Source organism: Bemisia tabaci, unplaced genomic scaffold (genome assembly GCF_918797505.1).
Source record: "Bemisia tabaci unplaced genomic scaffold, PGI_BMITA_v3".
Classification (NCBI taxonomy): Eukaryota; Metazoa; Arthropoda; class Insecta; order Hemiptera; family Aleyrodidae; genus Bemisia; species Bemisia tabaci.
In genome coordinates this window covers 79,769-96,694 of record NW_027311743.1, presented here as the reverse complement: position 1 = coordinate 96,694, position 16,926 = coordinate 79,769, and the positions used below count along the sequence as shown (strand labels likewise).

Below are 16,926 nucleotides of genomic sequence, written 5' to 3'. Positions count from 1 at the left end.
GAACTAGTTGCACTTGAGTTAAAACATGTTTCAACTTCAAAGTTTTGCTGGTTGCTTCTCTTTCAATTTCATGGAGTGCGAGAATATTGCAAATTGTTGGTACAGAATCGAAAGTCGATTGTCGATTTGATCGAATAATGTCGATTTGAGTTCCTTTTGTTAATTAGTTAAATTATTCCTGCTTCTTATTTTTAATTAGTCTAAATAATTTATCTTTCTGCGAAATACAATCCTGGCTTTAGCGCCCTTAAACTCCGGCCTTAACGGTCGAAACTGCAGTAGCGGCACAGGAAAGCCGAAAAGCCAAACCGGGACGCTACTTCAATATTAAGCTTCCATCGCCTTGCTAAGGCGCAGGGATACAACTATTTGAACTCCCCGGAACGCGTGAGGTATCACGCTTCAATTGAAGGCGTTTACGAATCTTATGTATTTACATGACGAGATTTTCCAAAGTTGTTTGCATTAATTGTAGATTTGAGTTCCTTTTATTATTAGTTAAAATATTCCTGCTCTTTATTTTTAATTATTCTGCAAAAACTATCCATTTGCGAAATACAACCCTGGCTTTAGCGTCCTTAAACTACGGCCCTAACGGTCGAAACTACAGTAGTCTGCACAGGAAAGCCAAAAAACAAGCGGGGACGCTACTTCAATATTAAACTTCCATCGCCTTGCTAAGGCGCAGGGATACAACTATTTGAACTCTCCGGAACGCGTGAGGTATCACGCTTCAATTGAAGGCGTTTTCGAATCTTCTGTATTTACATGACGAGATTTTCCAAATTTTTTGCATTATATTCTAGATTTGAGTTCATTTTATTATTTAGTTAAAATACTCCTGCTCTTTAATTTTTAATTATTCTGCAAAAACTATCCATTTGCGAAATACAACCCTGGCTTTAGCGTCCTTAAACTACGGCCCTAACGTCGAAACTACATGTAGCGCACAGGAAAACCGAAAAACAACGCGTAGTTAAATTATCCTGCTCTTAATTTTTAATTATTCTGCAACAATTATCTTTTTGCGAAATACAATCCTGGCTTTCGCGCCCTTAAACTACGGCCTTAACGGTCGAAACTGCAGTAGCGGCACAGGAAAATCGAAAAACAACGCGGGGACGCTACTTCAATTTTAAGCTTCCATCGCCTTGCTAAGGCGCAGGGATACAACTATTTGAACTCCCCGGAACGCGTGAGGTATCACGCTTCAATTGAAGGCGTTTACGAATCTTATGTATTTACATAACGAGATTTTCCAAAGTTGTTTCCATTATATTGTCGATTTGAGTTCCTTTTATTAATTAGTTAAATTATTCCTGCTTCTTTATTTTTAATTATTCTGCAAAACTTTCTTTTTGCGAAATACAATCCTGGCTTTAGCGCCCTTAAACTACGGCCTTAACGGTCAAAACTGCAGTAGCGACGGCCCAAAAAGAGAGCAGTGGTCCAAAACTCACTAAGTCCTAGCATTCGTAATTAGTTACGTTTAGCATACACTTTATCGCCTGGCTGTGAGTTGCTTAATCGCCATCGGCTATAAAAGGCTATAAGAAATTGCGTAGGCGACTATAGAAGCTATTGGAAATCTTACAGCCGGCCGTAGGTTTATGGTATTTTAGAACATAGATTCTACTGCCAATTTTTACCAGGGTCATTTTAAATGAACACTTGGAAAGTAGATCTCACACGTTACTACGACATAAAATTAAAATTTTTGAAGCAAAGGAGCTTACGCAGTCAAAATAAACATTCCGTTTGAGCAGATTTAATAATGTATTGACCATTTAAATTCTCAGTTTCGGTATCTAACTAATTAAAATTCATAAAATCCAATGTTAAATGAAAAAGGTAACTGGGCACCTTGAAATGAAATATTATTCATGATTAAGTAGGTTCGTGCGTATTAGTCACTTTTAGGACGCACAAGAGCGCTCTGCAACGTCTACCCACCACAGGGATCTGTCAATCTGATTGGTTGAGATTAAGTATACAAAGGAATTATTAAAAACAACTTGAGAACGCAGATATATTTATTTTTCTAAATATCAATTTGAACTAGTCCCAGAACAAATTTTGGTCTGGGAGTGACCACTTTTTTACAGGTTACCTATTTGGTCACGATTAAAATAGCAGGTATACATCTCCAAGTCTCATTGGAAAAACGAAAGCGATAGATCTTAATAAGAAGCCGAAGGTTCCAATCAATAATAAATATAAAAAAATGGAAAGGAAATGTGGAACTTTGATATATGTGCTTGACATTTGGCAAGGGACAAAATTGTTAAAAAAAATTAGTACCTACGAGTCGGGTTGAGCAATGAGAACAGGGGTCATCAATGCTGATAGGTAGCCAAGCTGGGTACCTATGCGTTTGTCCATCACCAGCTTACTTTAATTTGAGCAAACTATGAAATGTATAAATACTTCAAGATCACATACTCTAAAATTGTTGATGCAATGACAAAAGGCTTTAATGTGTTACTAAATCAATTTTTTAAAAATAAAAAAAAAATTTAAAAAATAAAAAAAAAAGAAACAAAACCTATTTAGATGTATTTTTAGTTTAAAATAATCTGTTTTCAAGAAATTTTATTTCATACCAAGATAAGAATGGTGATGTGTGTGGGATATTGAGTGACAGTTTCTTTTTGAAGACTGAATTCATCTGACAACTTTAGAGAAAATAATTTAGAGGATGCCCAAGCACAGCAATCAGTTTCTGGAGTAGCTTTTATGGCAAGCAAGACAAAATTTAGGTAGGCACGACATCAGATTGATTCATTTTACATCAAATGAGATCCTATCATGCTCATCTTGTCAAAAACTTTCTAGTTCACAAAGTTTCAAAGATGAACAGTTGATTTGTACCTCTAAATAAGAATATATGTATTCAGGTTGGAAAAGAAAATAACGAAATATGTTGATTACATCGTGAGTACAGCAGAGACACAGAGAAAACAAAAGCAACTATGTTTAATAATTTGAGAAAAATCCATGAAGGAAGCAATAAAAGTTCGGGACTGCAACTGAGTCTTTGAGACATCTCAACTTTAATAAATCTTTCACTGGAGGTGTAAAGTTACCATTTATCAAGCAGGTGTGAGCACTACATTTAATGATATCAGTTTCAGACAAATTTATGGATAATAATGAACAGATTTGGGATGAAAGCGAATTAACAGGAGAAAATTAGTTAGTAAAGAGGGCCATCTGACAGTCAAGAGCTGATCTGAAAGGCCTTTTTTTCTCTTTTTCTGTAGGTAACTTAACAGTTACACTAATTGTCAGAGGATAGTAAAAAGTGTGGTCATTTAACAGCTAGGTAGGTATCTGATACGAAAAGAAAACCGAATTATTTTTATTCCTGTTGTGACATGTTATACCTGTCAAGTCTTGTGAATTTAACATGATACCTAGGGGCTTAAGTTTAGTTGATAGAATTAACGTATAAAAGTCTTAACTTTTTTTTACAGAGAAAAAATTTAAAAAATTTGGAAAAAGAAAGAAATTTCATTGTTCACAATTTTTATAAGTTAACTTATTACTTTTCATCCATACTTTCAATCCCTGAGGACGAACATTAGGTGATGCGTTGTCTTTCACTTCTGAACCAACCTAATCTTACTGGCCAATTTTGTCTTTTCATGCTGGAAATTATTCCTGGGACAGCCCCAAAAGTAGCGCATACAACTCCCTTATATTTCTATTGGTATCCTATTCAGCTGGCTTTCATGAAACTTACTTAAACTTAATCTGCAGTTTGGGTAGCTTTTCCGATTTATTGATAACTTTGATTCTTTGATTTAGGGGAACATTATAGTTTTGACCGTAATTCATCCGTTCAGTAAAACAGGTTAGGTGTATGAAAATCAAAAATTGAAAGATTTGTCCTGCTTATTTTACTTAAGTTTAAAATACTAAACTATCAAACTTTAATGGATCAAGAACGATATGAATAAGTAAGATACCCTTAAATTATCTGATAACAAGGCATACAGCTTGAAATGTTAGGAACTGCAAAAATAAATTGTTATGCTGGACGTTCGCTCCCTGCATTTAATTTTAAAAAAGGCTAGAATTTTGCATAAAAATAAACTGTGCAAAGTGGATATTAGATATCGGAAATTATCTCTGATGGCAACTAATTAAAACAATTACATAGGCACATCATTTTTGAGTTCAAAAGAGATACAGGTGGACCATTTTTCAGCGTCTTTCATCACTTTAGAAACACCCTACACAAAAAACCAAAGAATTTGATGAATAATTTTGTTACTATTTAATATGATGTCCTTCACAACCTCCTGAACGCAATAAGGTTTTAAAATCAAATATTTTTAGTGCAAATGTAGAGAAAAGCAGGGCATTTTTCTGCATTCTCACATGCATTATCGAGTAGAAATGTTGGAATGTCTGATGGATAATTAGTGATCTAGGAGAGCTTTTGTTTCTGTGCTGGTCAAGAAGATACGATAGACAAAAAGAGTCCTATTCCCCTGAATGATAGCAGCGTGAGGGGCAGCCTCTACACATGTAAAAGGCAGTGTTCTTACACCTCCATAAGAAACCTTGTGTAAGAATGCTGAACAAACACTGCAGATCCACTTTCCTCAACATTAGTGCATTCAAAGTTTGAATTCAAAAGCTCATCCACCTCAGAGGGTCATTAAGAACGCTATATCAAATAAAAAAATTAGGCGGCACTGAATTTTTTTATTCTCTGTGCGGGGTCTTTTGTTAAGGTGATTCGACGGTTGCTATTTTTTGTGTCAGAGCAACGTGCCATATATCACATCAATTCCTTTCATAATTTCAGCTACTTGTACAATTTTTTCCGAATTTTAAGATCGCACTTCTCTTGTCGCAAAACTGAAGAATTCATGTACCTAATTTGACAAAGAAATTCGATGTATTAAAGGCAGGGTTCTTTCAGAGGAAAAATATCGCATTCGAGTACAGTTACGATATCAATATCAAATGCGATGTTTCTCCTCTAAAAAAACCCCTGCCTTTATTAAGTTGAATTTCTTCGTCAAATTCAGTACATGAATTCTTTGATCTCATGGCAACAGAAGTGCAATCTCAGAATTTGAAAAAATGACAAGTAGCTGAAATTATGGAACGAATTAATGCGATATATCACATGTCGCTATAACACAAAAAATGGCAAATGTCGAATCACCTCAAGACTTCCTAAAAGCCCTGACATGATTTTGTAGTCATATTTCAGGTTGAGATAAGTAAATCAAATACTGGAGGAGAGGTTGATTCATGTCCCTTTTTTTGTTTCTGCATACACAAAATAAAAAAAAAAAAAAATAATTCACTGGTGATACTATCCGAACTATCCCTCTTTACAAAGAAAACAGTAATATTCATAAGTCTCGAAGGATTCTTCAGTATAATGCAATTTTCTTTGACTTTTGAGCCTTGTACAACAAATAAAACATTGACTGTTGTCGTGACTACAACCATCCGTGAACTATTTCTTTTTGATTGTTTTGTACAATGGATAAAACCCATTCATGAATGTTGATAAAACTTTGTACGACAATGGAATGACAAGCCTCTTGACTGCTTCTAAGTGTACTTTACATCAATTAGCTCAACAGGGATGATATCTGAAGTATAATTGGCAGATATGATGCTTTTGATGATTGGTAAATGAATCATTTTAATTCTAATGATTTTCTAAACAGTCAAGCAAAATATTCATGATTCAGTGTTTCACCTGCTAGATGAAAGATTTTTACTTACAAAGAATGGGAAAGACTAGAATTCATTAAAAATTCAAAGTATAAAATTTCAACGGCATCACGCAATAACAAAAACATTATTAAATTGAAATGATAAGGTGAATTTGACTGTTTCAGCTGTGAAGAATTTTTTTAAATTGTATAGTGCACACAACAATCATTTTTCTTTCTCTACATCTGAGGTACTCTTGACCCAAAACTGTTCAAACCTATTTCGTGCACTGTCCATTATATCATGCCCTAGTGGTTGTTGACCCCTTGATAAAGAGGAATCACTAATAGGGATGGACTCAGTTTTCGAGTTTATGTCTGTTGAATTAGTTTTTGTATCACCGATGGTAACAGTATCATCTAACTTATTTGATTCACTTGTTTGATTGGCATCAAAAGCAAACGAGGGGTCGTCTACACATTTTAATGTTGAATCTGAAACTCGAGAAGGAGAGGTCTCCTCTTTTTTACTAGGTATTGAGTCGTAGCCGTTTACACTTTTTTTAATAGGTGATATTGTATGTTTTGGGGATGATTTGATGTCTTTGTCCGCTAATATAGATCCTGGCAGCATGTAAAAAACAAAAGATTAAATTAAGTACATAAGTAGGAATATGAGAGTGAAAGCTTACTCATAAAGCAATCTAAGACTTCTTTTTCAGGATAAATAATAATATTGCTGTCTACTTTGAGTTGAAAAAGTGGGCAAACAATGAGATTCCTGTCAAACATACAAAGCTATAGTTCCAAAAAAAAAAACAAAAAAAACAAAAATCAACTATGAATCTTGGAAATTATACGGCAACTCTTTGCCATCAAATCATGCAGAAATTAAAAATAAAAATGCAAGAGTGTAAAAATAAAGGGACATTATATTTAAAAAATTATACTGGTATAAGCCTGACAGCAAACAATACTGAAAAATCAAAAAATATACGCAAAATAACAAACAACCTAAAATAAGTTCGTACACAAAGTATAAAAGTAAAGTAAAAATTAGGATTAGAATAATTTAAAAGTAGCACAAAATAAATAAATGCAAAAGAAAGGACTACCGATGATATTTCCATACAAAAAAAAAGCCACAGGAATGCGGTACATACATTATTTTGAAAAAAATAGAAATAAAATAAAAAAATTGGAACAAACAATTTAACCACTAAATACGTAATTTTGCAATTTCTTTAATGTTGAGCATAATAATAGGATAGGATAACTTTGTATTTTTATGCCTAAAACTCAGCATTTGCTGGGTTAGTGATGCGTCTTGAAGCATTTTTGAACCTATGATCACAGTAAAATTCTCTTTCACTTAGCATACATCTAATAATTCTACGTGATAAAATAATACAGTTTTATTTCATAACCTATGTTAGGATTCCATGATAAAAAAAGAAGGAAAAATGAGATTTTAAAATTTCAACAAAAGTAATTTAGAGCAACATCATGCTAAACCAACGAAAGAAGTCTAAAATAATCATCAAATTTTACATAAGTAAAAATCACAAAGAACCATTACATCAAATAGGAAACAACAAGGTAAGATTTTTTAAACCTTGGAGAAACAATAAAAATCACAAGAATTCACTTTTTAAACTATGTAGTACTTCATCAACAAAAAAAACAGTTCCCACGAACCAAACAGCCGATCAAAATATGTTATTAAAAGAATAAAGCTGTTAACCAGAAATCATCATGCTGCCACTAAACCAATAATTATAATCCACAAGTAAATTTAATATACATTCTATAGTACCATGGGGTGTCTTTGCCGTATATTTTTTCCTGAAAATATCTCTGAAATGTTTGCTTTTAGTTATATCAGGGGTGGGAAAAAGCCACAAAAAAATAAAACTTAGGAACAAACAATGTAAAATTATTTATTTTAAAATATACGGCTCATTTTAGCATGATTCTGGCCCATTTTTAATATACATTGTCTTTCAAGATATCTGACATTGGAGCTTTACTCGATGGGCCACTCGATAAGGTGCAAATGTATGCATTCTAATAAATATGCTCTCATTAAAATTACACATAGGGGGACACGGTTTATGCAAGGAAAATCATTCAGAGAGACATCATACTAAGACATTAACATTTTTCCATGCATAAATTCAAACTTTCCCCTCATACGCAATTCAAATTTTTCGTAATCAACGCTAGATGGAAACGTTCATATTTTGGTTTGGAGTAAATATCAGTAATTTTTTTTTGCATGAATCGTTGAAATTTTGAGAAAAGAATATACATCAAAATGCTTACATTCGTACCTAGTTTAAGGGTACATTACAGGGGCCAAATTTTGCTGGCTTCTTGTGGAGATGCAACATCTATCAATGAGTCCAAACCGCACTACCAGCCGATCAGTGGCACTAAGCCAGACTTAGATGCGGTTGAAACTTGTCTTAAGTGTATTTGAGTACGACCAACAAAATTCCGACCCAGGAGTTACAATATCGAGCAAAATTCTTGACAGAATTTTCCCACTTATTTGCAGCATTTCTCCCTATTAATCTGTCTAAAACGGCTATTTCAAAGTTAAATGCTTTCGGCTTTTGGGAACTGTTAGTGCAGACTACAAAATACTTTAAAAAAATAAATAGATAAATTAAAAAAAACTAAAAAAAATATCATAAATGTGCCATTCAAATCAAGATGCATGCCACAAGTATAACAGTCAAAAAAGAGGTGCTGCTTCATTTGAAAATGGCAAGATCTACGAGAGAACAATTTCCGAGGTGAGCATCACTATCAATGAAGGCAGTTAGGACAATTATGAGTGACTAATATTTTGAGCGGCCTCGAATTCAAAGTTGCCGCCACCATTGCTTGGGGAATGGGATTGAATCAATTGCTCGCCATTCAAATGCTCGGCAGTATATACCGTTTTGAAATCGGAAAAAAAATTTTGAACGGATATTGACTGTTTATCAAGATGGGTATCTGTGTTATCTTGAAACACATGTTCCTTCCTGATGTCAGAAGTGACTGAATTCGTTTTACCAAAGCCATTGGTTTTCAGCGCCTCAGGGTATACAACTGTGTCAGACTGTTCGATGAAAAAGTCAGGGACCACTGCACTTAAACCGTTGGTTTTTAATGTCTCTCCTGTGGGAGGCAAGACGGATATTTCATTAGAAATATTGGAAACTTCCTCATTTTTGTCAACGACTTCTAATGCCTCGGAGGGCAGAAAAGCATCAGATTTTTCAGAGAAATCTAAACTGGCACCTTTTGTACTTGGATAAGCTTCTTTCACGCTTACTGGTGAAACTGACCGACTATCGTTGGAGTTAGGAACGTGAAGCTCTTCTTCACTGTGACTGTCCTCGGAACTTGTTTTGGGTGCATCATTCACACTATCTTTGATCGATGGAAAACCTGACTTAGAAAAATGATCTGAGGCATCATCTTCATTTGGGGAGTCATGATTATTCTCATCAACTTTGGGATCCGACTCTACAAAACCATTTACTATTGTGCTTGAAAGCCCAACAGCGAATTGGTCAGATGTCTCTTGGTTCTCAACTTCTGAGCTGATTTCATATCCAATTCCCTCTGCCAAAAATTGTTCATCAATGTCTACCTTTTGTTCCAAATCTCCAGATCCCAACCTGCTATTTTCTGGATCTTCTCTCTCTGCCTGTTCCGTTACTTCAGTCTTGGCTAAGTCTTGGTTACTAATTTCAGACAGATCAGGCGTCTTTTCGTGATTCACTTCAGTGGTCATAGCTGAGACTTCATGACTAATCTCAAATGTGTATTGATGTGAGTTTTCATTATTCTCTGAGTTTATTACTTCTTGATTCGAGTTTAATTTTTCGTTGTCGGATAAATATTTTGGATTTTGCTCAATAGGCAGCGTTTCGTTCCCGTCAGGAGGCGAAACCTTGAGAACTGCTGTCGATCTCACTTGGAATTTCAAATTCTCCGATAATTGGAGGATTTTCTTTTGTCAAAGGGACAGAACTTGGCACTATCAAGGACTCCAGATTGTGTTCACTTTCGGTGAACTTGTGTTCAAAATTAGGAGTCGATGATGCTCGGTGATTATCAGAGCTGAAACCATCTGACCTGGTTCCTTCACTGTTGTCTAAATGAGGGGTTGAGAGAGATAGCAAGCTTTTTTCGCTTGAACTGGGTGGAATTTCAGATGGAGTCTCCTCAAGATCAGGAGTTGAGACCACAGCATATCTATCTTCGGTATCATCGAGCTCTGCGTTGTGGTGGATAGAATCAGAACTATTCTCTTTCAACCCGTTAAGTAGTTTGTTGGCTTCACTGTGGTCATCATGAACATTGGCTGACTCGTTAGTGATATCCTTTAAATGCGGTGACCCAACTTCAAATTCTTCATTTACAGGCATAGGTGTATGAGTATTAAGTTCATCACTTACAAAAACACATTTCCACTTACAATTTCACTTTCTGAAATTCCGTTTTCTTCCTTGGGAAGATCATTCTGCACATTGAGCTCATCATCAATATTGAATGATTCAGAGTAATTATTGATATCTTCCATGTTTTTAAGCTCAGCTTGACTTGTGAGATTTACATTAGCAATTTCTCCACTTTCTTTGAAAGCCTCAGCTGGACCCTCAAAGTTTATAGCTTCACTATCATCATTCTTCAAGTTCTTAAAAAGTGCACCGTCAGAGATGACTTCGTTGCTATCCTCTTTCACATCTTCATTTGAGAACTTTTCTTCAACAATGGGGATTTCCACTGGGTGATCTTGTCTCTCACCATCATTTAACTCACAATCTGGACTTGTACCAACTGGAAAGTTCAAGGATGCTGTTACTGAAGATTCACTTCTGCTCTCAGCTTTTTCTTCATTCAAGCCAACATTTGATTCCATAATTTTGCTCAAGTTACTTTCAAATCCAACCTCCCGATCAATGAACTCACTGGTCAAATCTTCAATGACATTATCTGACGGCCCTTTGTCTGATTCAACACTTGATGCAACGGGATTTTCTCCTCTAGGACGAGCTTCATTTTCTTGTGCAGAGACTTCCTTTGTAAGATCTGTAACATCTGGTGCTGTATCAATGACTGAATCAATGCTATCTGAGTCCCTGTCATCATTCATTTCAATGTCTGCATGCACAGACATTGCCTTCTCAACATTTGAAACGACTGTGTTATCGTTCATGCTGAGAGGATAATTCAGTTCACTGCCATCAAGCGAACTTGCATTCTTTTCGCTCATCAAATCTTCTTTGGTAAAGATACTTTCGTGTTCCAAGTCAGTGAAGTGGCCCGTGTCCAACTTGAAAGATTCAGTTTCATCATCAACTGAATACTTACCCAAAGACTGATTTAAATTCTCCGATAAGTCTGAGTTGGAGCGATGAAAAGCTGCGTTTTCAAAGGGTGCGTTTGGTTTTGGGTCCTGGATATCTTCATAGCTGTTGAAAGAGTCGTTCATTTCGTTACTAGCTTTGTCCACACTGACGTAGCCTTCTGATATATTACCATTATGCTCATCTAGTTTTTCTTTTTCCAAAATTTCATCCATTTCTTCTACACTCTTTTCTGGCGAGACGGGGGCTGAAAAATTCAGCTGCCTCTCTTCTTCCTTCTCAAATCCACTATCATTTAAGGTTCTGCCCCTTTCATTGCTATCAAAATCATTTCCGGAGTATTTATCTACCTCAAGGTCATCTACAACCACATTATTGAATTTCTCGAAATCTGTCAAGTTTTCAACGGGGCTTAATACTGAGCGTTTTGATCTACTCAGTTGGCTCTCAATTTTAGTGACATCGTTGGTTTCAAAAGCAGTCTGACACAGATCGTTCCCACCATTGACTTGGTCTAAAGCTTCTCGAGGAACCGGGGAGGAAACATTCAGTGGCTCAAAGTGATGATCTAAATTATCATTAGAGAGTGACAAGTCCATGATTTTACATACTTCTAATGATTCAAGCGATAAACTATTACCTGAAGACACCTGACTATGTGCATGAGGAGTTGTCGTTGGAATACTTTCTCCTTGGAGCCGAGCTAAAGCTTCACCTGCAACATACAAGTCGTATTGTTGTAAAAAATCTTTCACAAATAAATTCGTTTTGACAAAAGAGAAAATACAAGAGTAATAATAATCTACTATAAATTTATATGTGGCACAACTAGAAATGAAGCAGAGCTCTTGAACTCGCAGGATCAAATCTGACTTCAACCCTGGTCTCCACAAACCGTTTTCATAGAACTCACTGCCAGAACTATTTTCCAATTGATTTTTACTCCCTCTAATTTAATGTCAACAAGGACAGATCTTGACGCAAAATTCTAGAGTCTTTTGTCTTGCTTGTTCATCGAATTGCTGTTTTTGCTATTTTTCCCCCTTTCCCGGTATGTATTTGGAGATAAATTTTGTTCCTGCGGTCTGCTGAAGACATTTCCTGCAACAATGCCTGGCACTTGATGTGACCACCAGTTCATTTTCAGTGAGCGACCCAGAGCAAACCGCCCTGGCCGTGCTCTGATGGCCAGTTTTATGGCATTGACTTCTCCTTTGTGGAAAGTATCAAGTATATCTTTTTTGTATGCATTATGCTTCAATAACTTTGATCAGAATGTTCCAATTCTCTTTGGAGAGGGTGATTGCTAATGTTGATTTAAGACTTTTCCACTCAATTCATAGGCACAAGTATCATCTGTTAGCCTATGAGTCAGAATAGAACAAAATGTGCACAAATGAGTACTAAATCATACCTTTAGGCTTCATATGAATAGGCGAAGCTACAACAAAAGATAAAAGAAATCACATTGTTTAAAATATTTTCTGTCGTGTTGAAACTAAACTTTCGTCTAAATTCAATGACATCAAATAGGATCATATTATTTTTCCTTCACTTCAGTCCAGTGAAAAAGCTGCAAGTGCTTTTTTTTTACTTCTCAGCTCTCTTTGATTTGAGCTTACTGATAAATATTACTCGCCCCTCTCAAAATTTCATTGACTATGATAGGGCCACTACTCACAACTCGATTAGAAAATCCTGCTTTCTTCATGATTCACAATACTCCTCCATTTTAGTTATTTCCTCAATTCTATTCCAAGCATTTTCATTTTCTTCAATATTGCAGATCCTAAGGAGGTTTCTTATATTTTATAAATTGTTTAGACTGAGGGTTGGTAATTTTGCCAACAGGCGTTAAGTTTAGTATAAAACTGAAATTTTCATAACAGAGGGTAAAAGTTCATCCAATGCAACTTTCTGCAAAGAAAGTATGCTGTTTGGTACAACACTAGTTACAAACAATCAGGAATCAACTAAGAACGCATTTAGGAACTAGTTGGTCCCATCATCAGCTCAATTTGTGATCAGTCTTATTTAATGTTGCACCAAGTAGCAAATATCTCTTTCAGGGAAAATTGAACTCCGATGAGCTTTTTCCTTCTATTGTAAGAATATCAATTTTATACTAAATTTTAAAAAACTGAAAGATAGAAGATATACCTGTGGAAGTAAGCTTCATTTCCACTGAAAAATATTCTTTGAATAATATGAAAATAAATTTAAAATATTTTGAGACTTTGATGGTATATGTAATTCAAACTTTCATAACAATTCAGAATTAGGACTTTAGAGATGAATAATGAAAGGTTTGCTCTACAACGAAATAAAAATTCAGCCAGAAACGATAGTGGGAGAAACGGTAATAGAGTAAAAAAACGGCTTTAAAAGGTTGTATTCATTACCCTGTGAATAAAAAACCTTCCTAATATTTACTGGACCAAAAATTCATAGAAAGCACAGACTCTTGAAAAAAGGAAACAGAGCAAAAATGTAAAAACTCACATGATGATTAAAACTATTTACTTTAACTAAGAGTATTCTATTGATTTTCAGTAAGCTACTGAAACAGTTCCATAAAAAAGAGGAATGATAAAAAGGCCCTTGCTGGTAGCTATCGGAGTTTTCAGAGCTGGCAAAAAGGAGCAGTTGCCATGCTCATCAGTTTTATGAGCTAAGCAACCCAACAGACAGGCAGACATACAGGGCAACAATGCTTGAACTCGAAGCTTCCTTGGTTCCGAAAGCATTAGCCGTTTCTGACAAAAGCGCTCTCATTAGAGTGTTTCGGTTAGTCGGAACAAACCGTGCAGATAGCTTACTGATAAGAATTTGCCTGAACATCCCTAACTTCAACAAGCTGGATGGAATAAGGAATAATTTTAATGAATGTGATGAGGAACAAACAGCATGATAATTTTACCTTGCACATTTTGCGTGACAGTGAAGGTTTTCCCAGTATCCAAGGGGACGGTCCAGTTCACTGGCTCCGGCGATCGCATCATCATTTGCTCTGGAGACTTGACCCTAGTCGGTTCTGGAGGTGACTTCACGATTGGCTCGTCAATTAGTGAAGTTGGCTCCTCATCTTCTTCTACAAAAAAAAACACATAATTTGAAGACAAATGCTGAGACAGATAAATCATTAACTTAAATCACTAATAACATAATTCAACAAAAGATAAAACTCCTTCATTGCTGCGGAGCACCAGCAATTGATTTATTCCTTCCATTTTACGGACCTCAAACGGAAAATAAGAAAAAAAAATATCAGCGAAAGCCAATATTATGATCACAGAAGCTCTGACTTAGAAAATCACATCTTTATCTTCACACAACAGGAATTCCAAAGACTAACTCTTGAATGAGGTATTAACAAGTACTTTTTTACAGTTGAAATAGAAGTTAGAGAAGCATAAATGACGTCATTACAACTTCTAATCACTGCCAACAGAAAACACTTATTGCTTTTTTAGGATTTTATTTTCCAAACATCCCCTTGTGCGATTCATTTCCCTTGAGAGATTTTGAGGAGAAATTATGTTGCATGGTGCTTTAGTTCATACCTTGTCCATTAATACCAATTCCTTTGAGAAACTGGAGGGTGGAGAGGGAGCTGGAATAATATTCAATGCCTCCTTTGATAATGGACTTGCTCAAAAGTAGGTATTTATTGGAAGCACTTAGGAATAGTCAATGTGACACAATAAAGCCATGATTAGTTTGATTTTCGCTGCCTTAACTGTTAATGTTGAAAAAACTGTAGTCAGTTTTGCTAGAATCTTACTCAATAAATTCTTTTTGCAGAAATTACTGCAGCTAATGCTAAAAGCAGCAGAGACGTTAAAGTTCCTGTGACCAGCAAACCTTAAGTTTACTATTACCAAAGTTCCTCTTACCAGAATAATTATGATAATATTCTGTTTACTGTTTCCAGCAGAGGATAGTAGTCAAATTCAGAGTTGACTTGACTATATCACTGAATAAGGTACGTGGTAAACATTTAAACATAGATAAATTTTCAATAGTTGACTACATAAAGTCTGCAGTGTGCAGCATTGTTATGTATTTTTGCAGTTTCATGGTCAATATTTCTTTGGGTATGAAACCAGATCTACTGATGATTTAAACTGATGTATCTTGAAATGAAAGTTCACAATACTTTTTAAAGAATGAAAAAAGTCAAGTCCAATTACCTTGTTTGTTAAAGGACAGAGAGATGCAGGTTTTTTCATCCTACCGAGTAATTTTTAAAAAAAGTTTTTTTGAATAGAAGACTTCCAAACGGACTCTTTTGAAAGGCTTTCTCTTGAAAAAGAAACGCTTTTCGACAAAAAAATAAAAAACCGGAAGTATAGCATCAAAGATAAGCAGCTTCACCCAAAAAGCCGATTGTTACAGTTAAGGTTTTGCTGCCTTAAAATTCGATGATAAAATGAACATTGTGCGAAGATCGGAAGTTAAATTAAAGTCTACAAAGTTAGTTGCAGGCCTCAGAGGTAAATTATTGATTTCTGTGAAAAAGGGGAGTTCGAGACTACTCTACTTGAAAGATGGTTCGTTTTGACAGACTTTTAAAAAGAAATTTGAGAGCTTGAAGTATTTTTCTTTCTTTTTCAACTCACTTTGAAAGGAGCTTTTAAAGCGCGGTTTTTAGTAGGTAATAAATAGGATCATACTTGGACGAATTAACATGGATCAGTCTTACTATATCAGTTGTTGTCTAATTCTCTTCCTTGTTTTATTTATGAGGGGAAAATTGATCATTGTTCTGACTTGAAATTTTGTCTATTTATTCCTTACCAGCCAAGAGAAGTATAAGTACAGCATTTTTTAAGGCATAATGTTGTTTGGTTCTCTGTTAAAAAAATAGGTAAAATGTAGCCTGGCTGGTTCGAGTAAAATTTGTCCATTTCAGGGTGCGAAAAAAGCTCGACTTGAAAGCTATGAAAGTGCAGAGAGGGCTTTTGGACAAAAGTGAAATACACAGAAAGCTAGAAACGGCACATAATACTTTGCAAAGAAGATATTTTTAGTGACAGAAGAGCATGCTCCAAGAGACAGTGATCAATTTAAACTATTAGATTGAACTTAGACAGAAAATATGGGAGATATGAACAAAGACAGAATAACCGTGCATGGTGAAACACAACAGCTTAGTGGCTGCAGACTAACTTCATGAAGTTTGAAACATATTTCTACTTTAATGTTCATCATCTGGCTTAATAGTAAAAGACTTGCTCTCCATGCAAATACGATAAACAGAAAATTTAAATTTTTGGAAAACTAAAAGGCTGAATTTGGAACAGTTACACAGCACGAACCCAAGACATTAAAGTGAACAAAAAATGAATTGTATCAAAAACTCTAACTTTCAAATCACCTGATTTTAACAAAAAGAACAAATTTTTTTCGGGAGCCTAACTGCTCCCATCTTCAGCGGGTGACAACTGAGGCGCTCACAGCACACCCTGAGTCAGATTCCGGAGCTAGGGCAGAGAGTAGCGGATCGTCCAGCCCTTTAAGATCTTCATTCATCAACCTAGCTCAGTCATCACCCGCTGAAGATGGGAGCAGTTAGGCTCCCGAGACAAATTTGTCCTTTTTGTTAAAATCAGGTAATTTGAAAGTTAGAGTTTTGGATACAACTCATTTTTTGTCAATTTACATTTTCAAAGTTTATAATCTCGTGTTAATAGTAAACATTAAAGTGAACAGCACACTGATGTGCAAATCACCCTTCGTCAGTTGTTTCATTTCTGAGACTAATCAAAGGGAAAACATAAAGAAAAGAACTTTTTCAGGACAGACCTTTGAGTTTGTATACAATATGTAAAGATTTCTGTGCCCTGAATACCTATACTTTC

The 16,926-nt window shown here is 35.4% G+C and overlaps 1 protein-coding gene across 4 annotated transcripts in view; it reads right to left on the bottom strand.

Moving 5' to 3' along the window:
- Positions 1 to 2,015: 2,015 nt before the first annotated feature.
- LOC109035981 (uncharacterized) overlaps positions 2,016 to 16,926 on the bottom strand; it is a 52,150-nt gene continuing 37,239 nt past the window's right edge. For 2 of the 4 annotated variants that reach the window (XM_072305733.1, XM_072305731.1), the window contains 3 exons: positions 13,983 to 14,153; positions 12,477 to 12,503; positions 9,953 to 11,777 (listed from right to left, as the gene is read on the bottom strand). In XM_072305733.1, coding sequence (XP_072161834.1) covers positions 10,147 to 11,777; positions 12,477 to 12,503; positions 13,983 to 14,153 — 1,829 coding nt within the window. In that variant the 3' untranslated portion in view covers positions 9,953 to 10,146. Of the gene's footprint in view, positions 6,315 to 9,952; positions 11,778 to 12,476; positions 12,504 to 13,982; positions 14,154 to 16,926 lie in introns of those variants that run through there. The other 2 variants (XM_072305734.1, XM_072305732.1) reach the window with 2 other exon arrangements.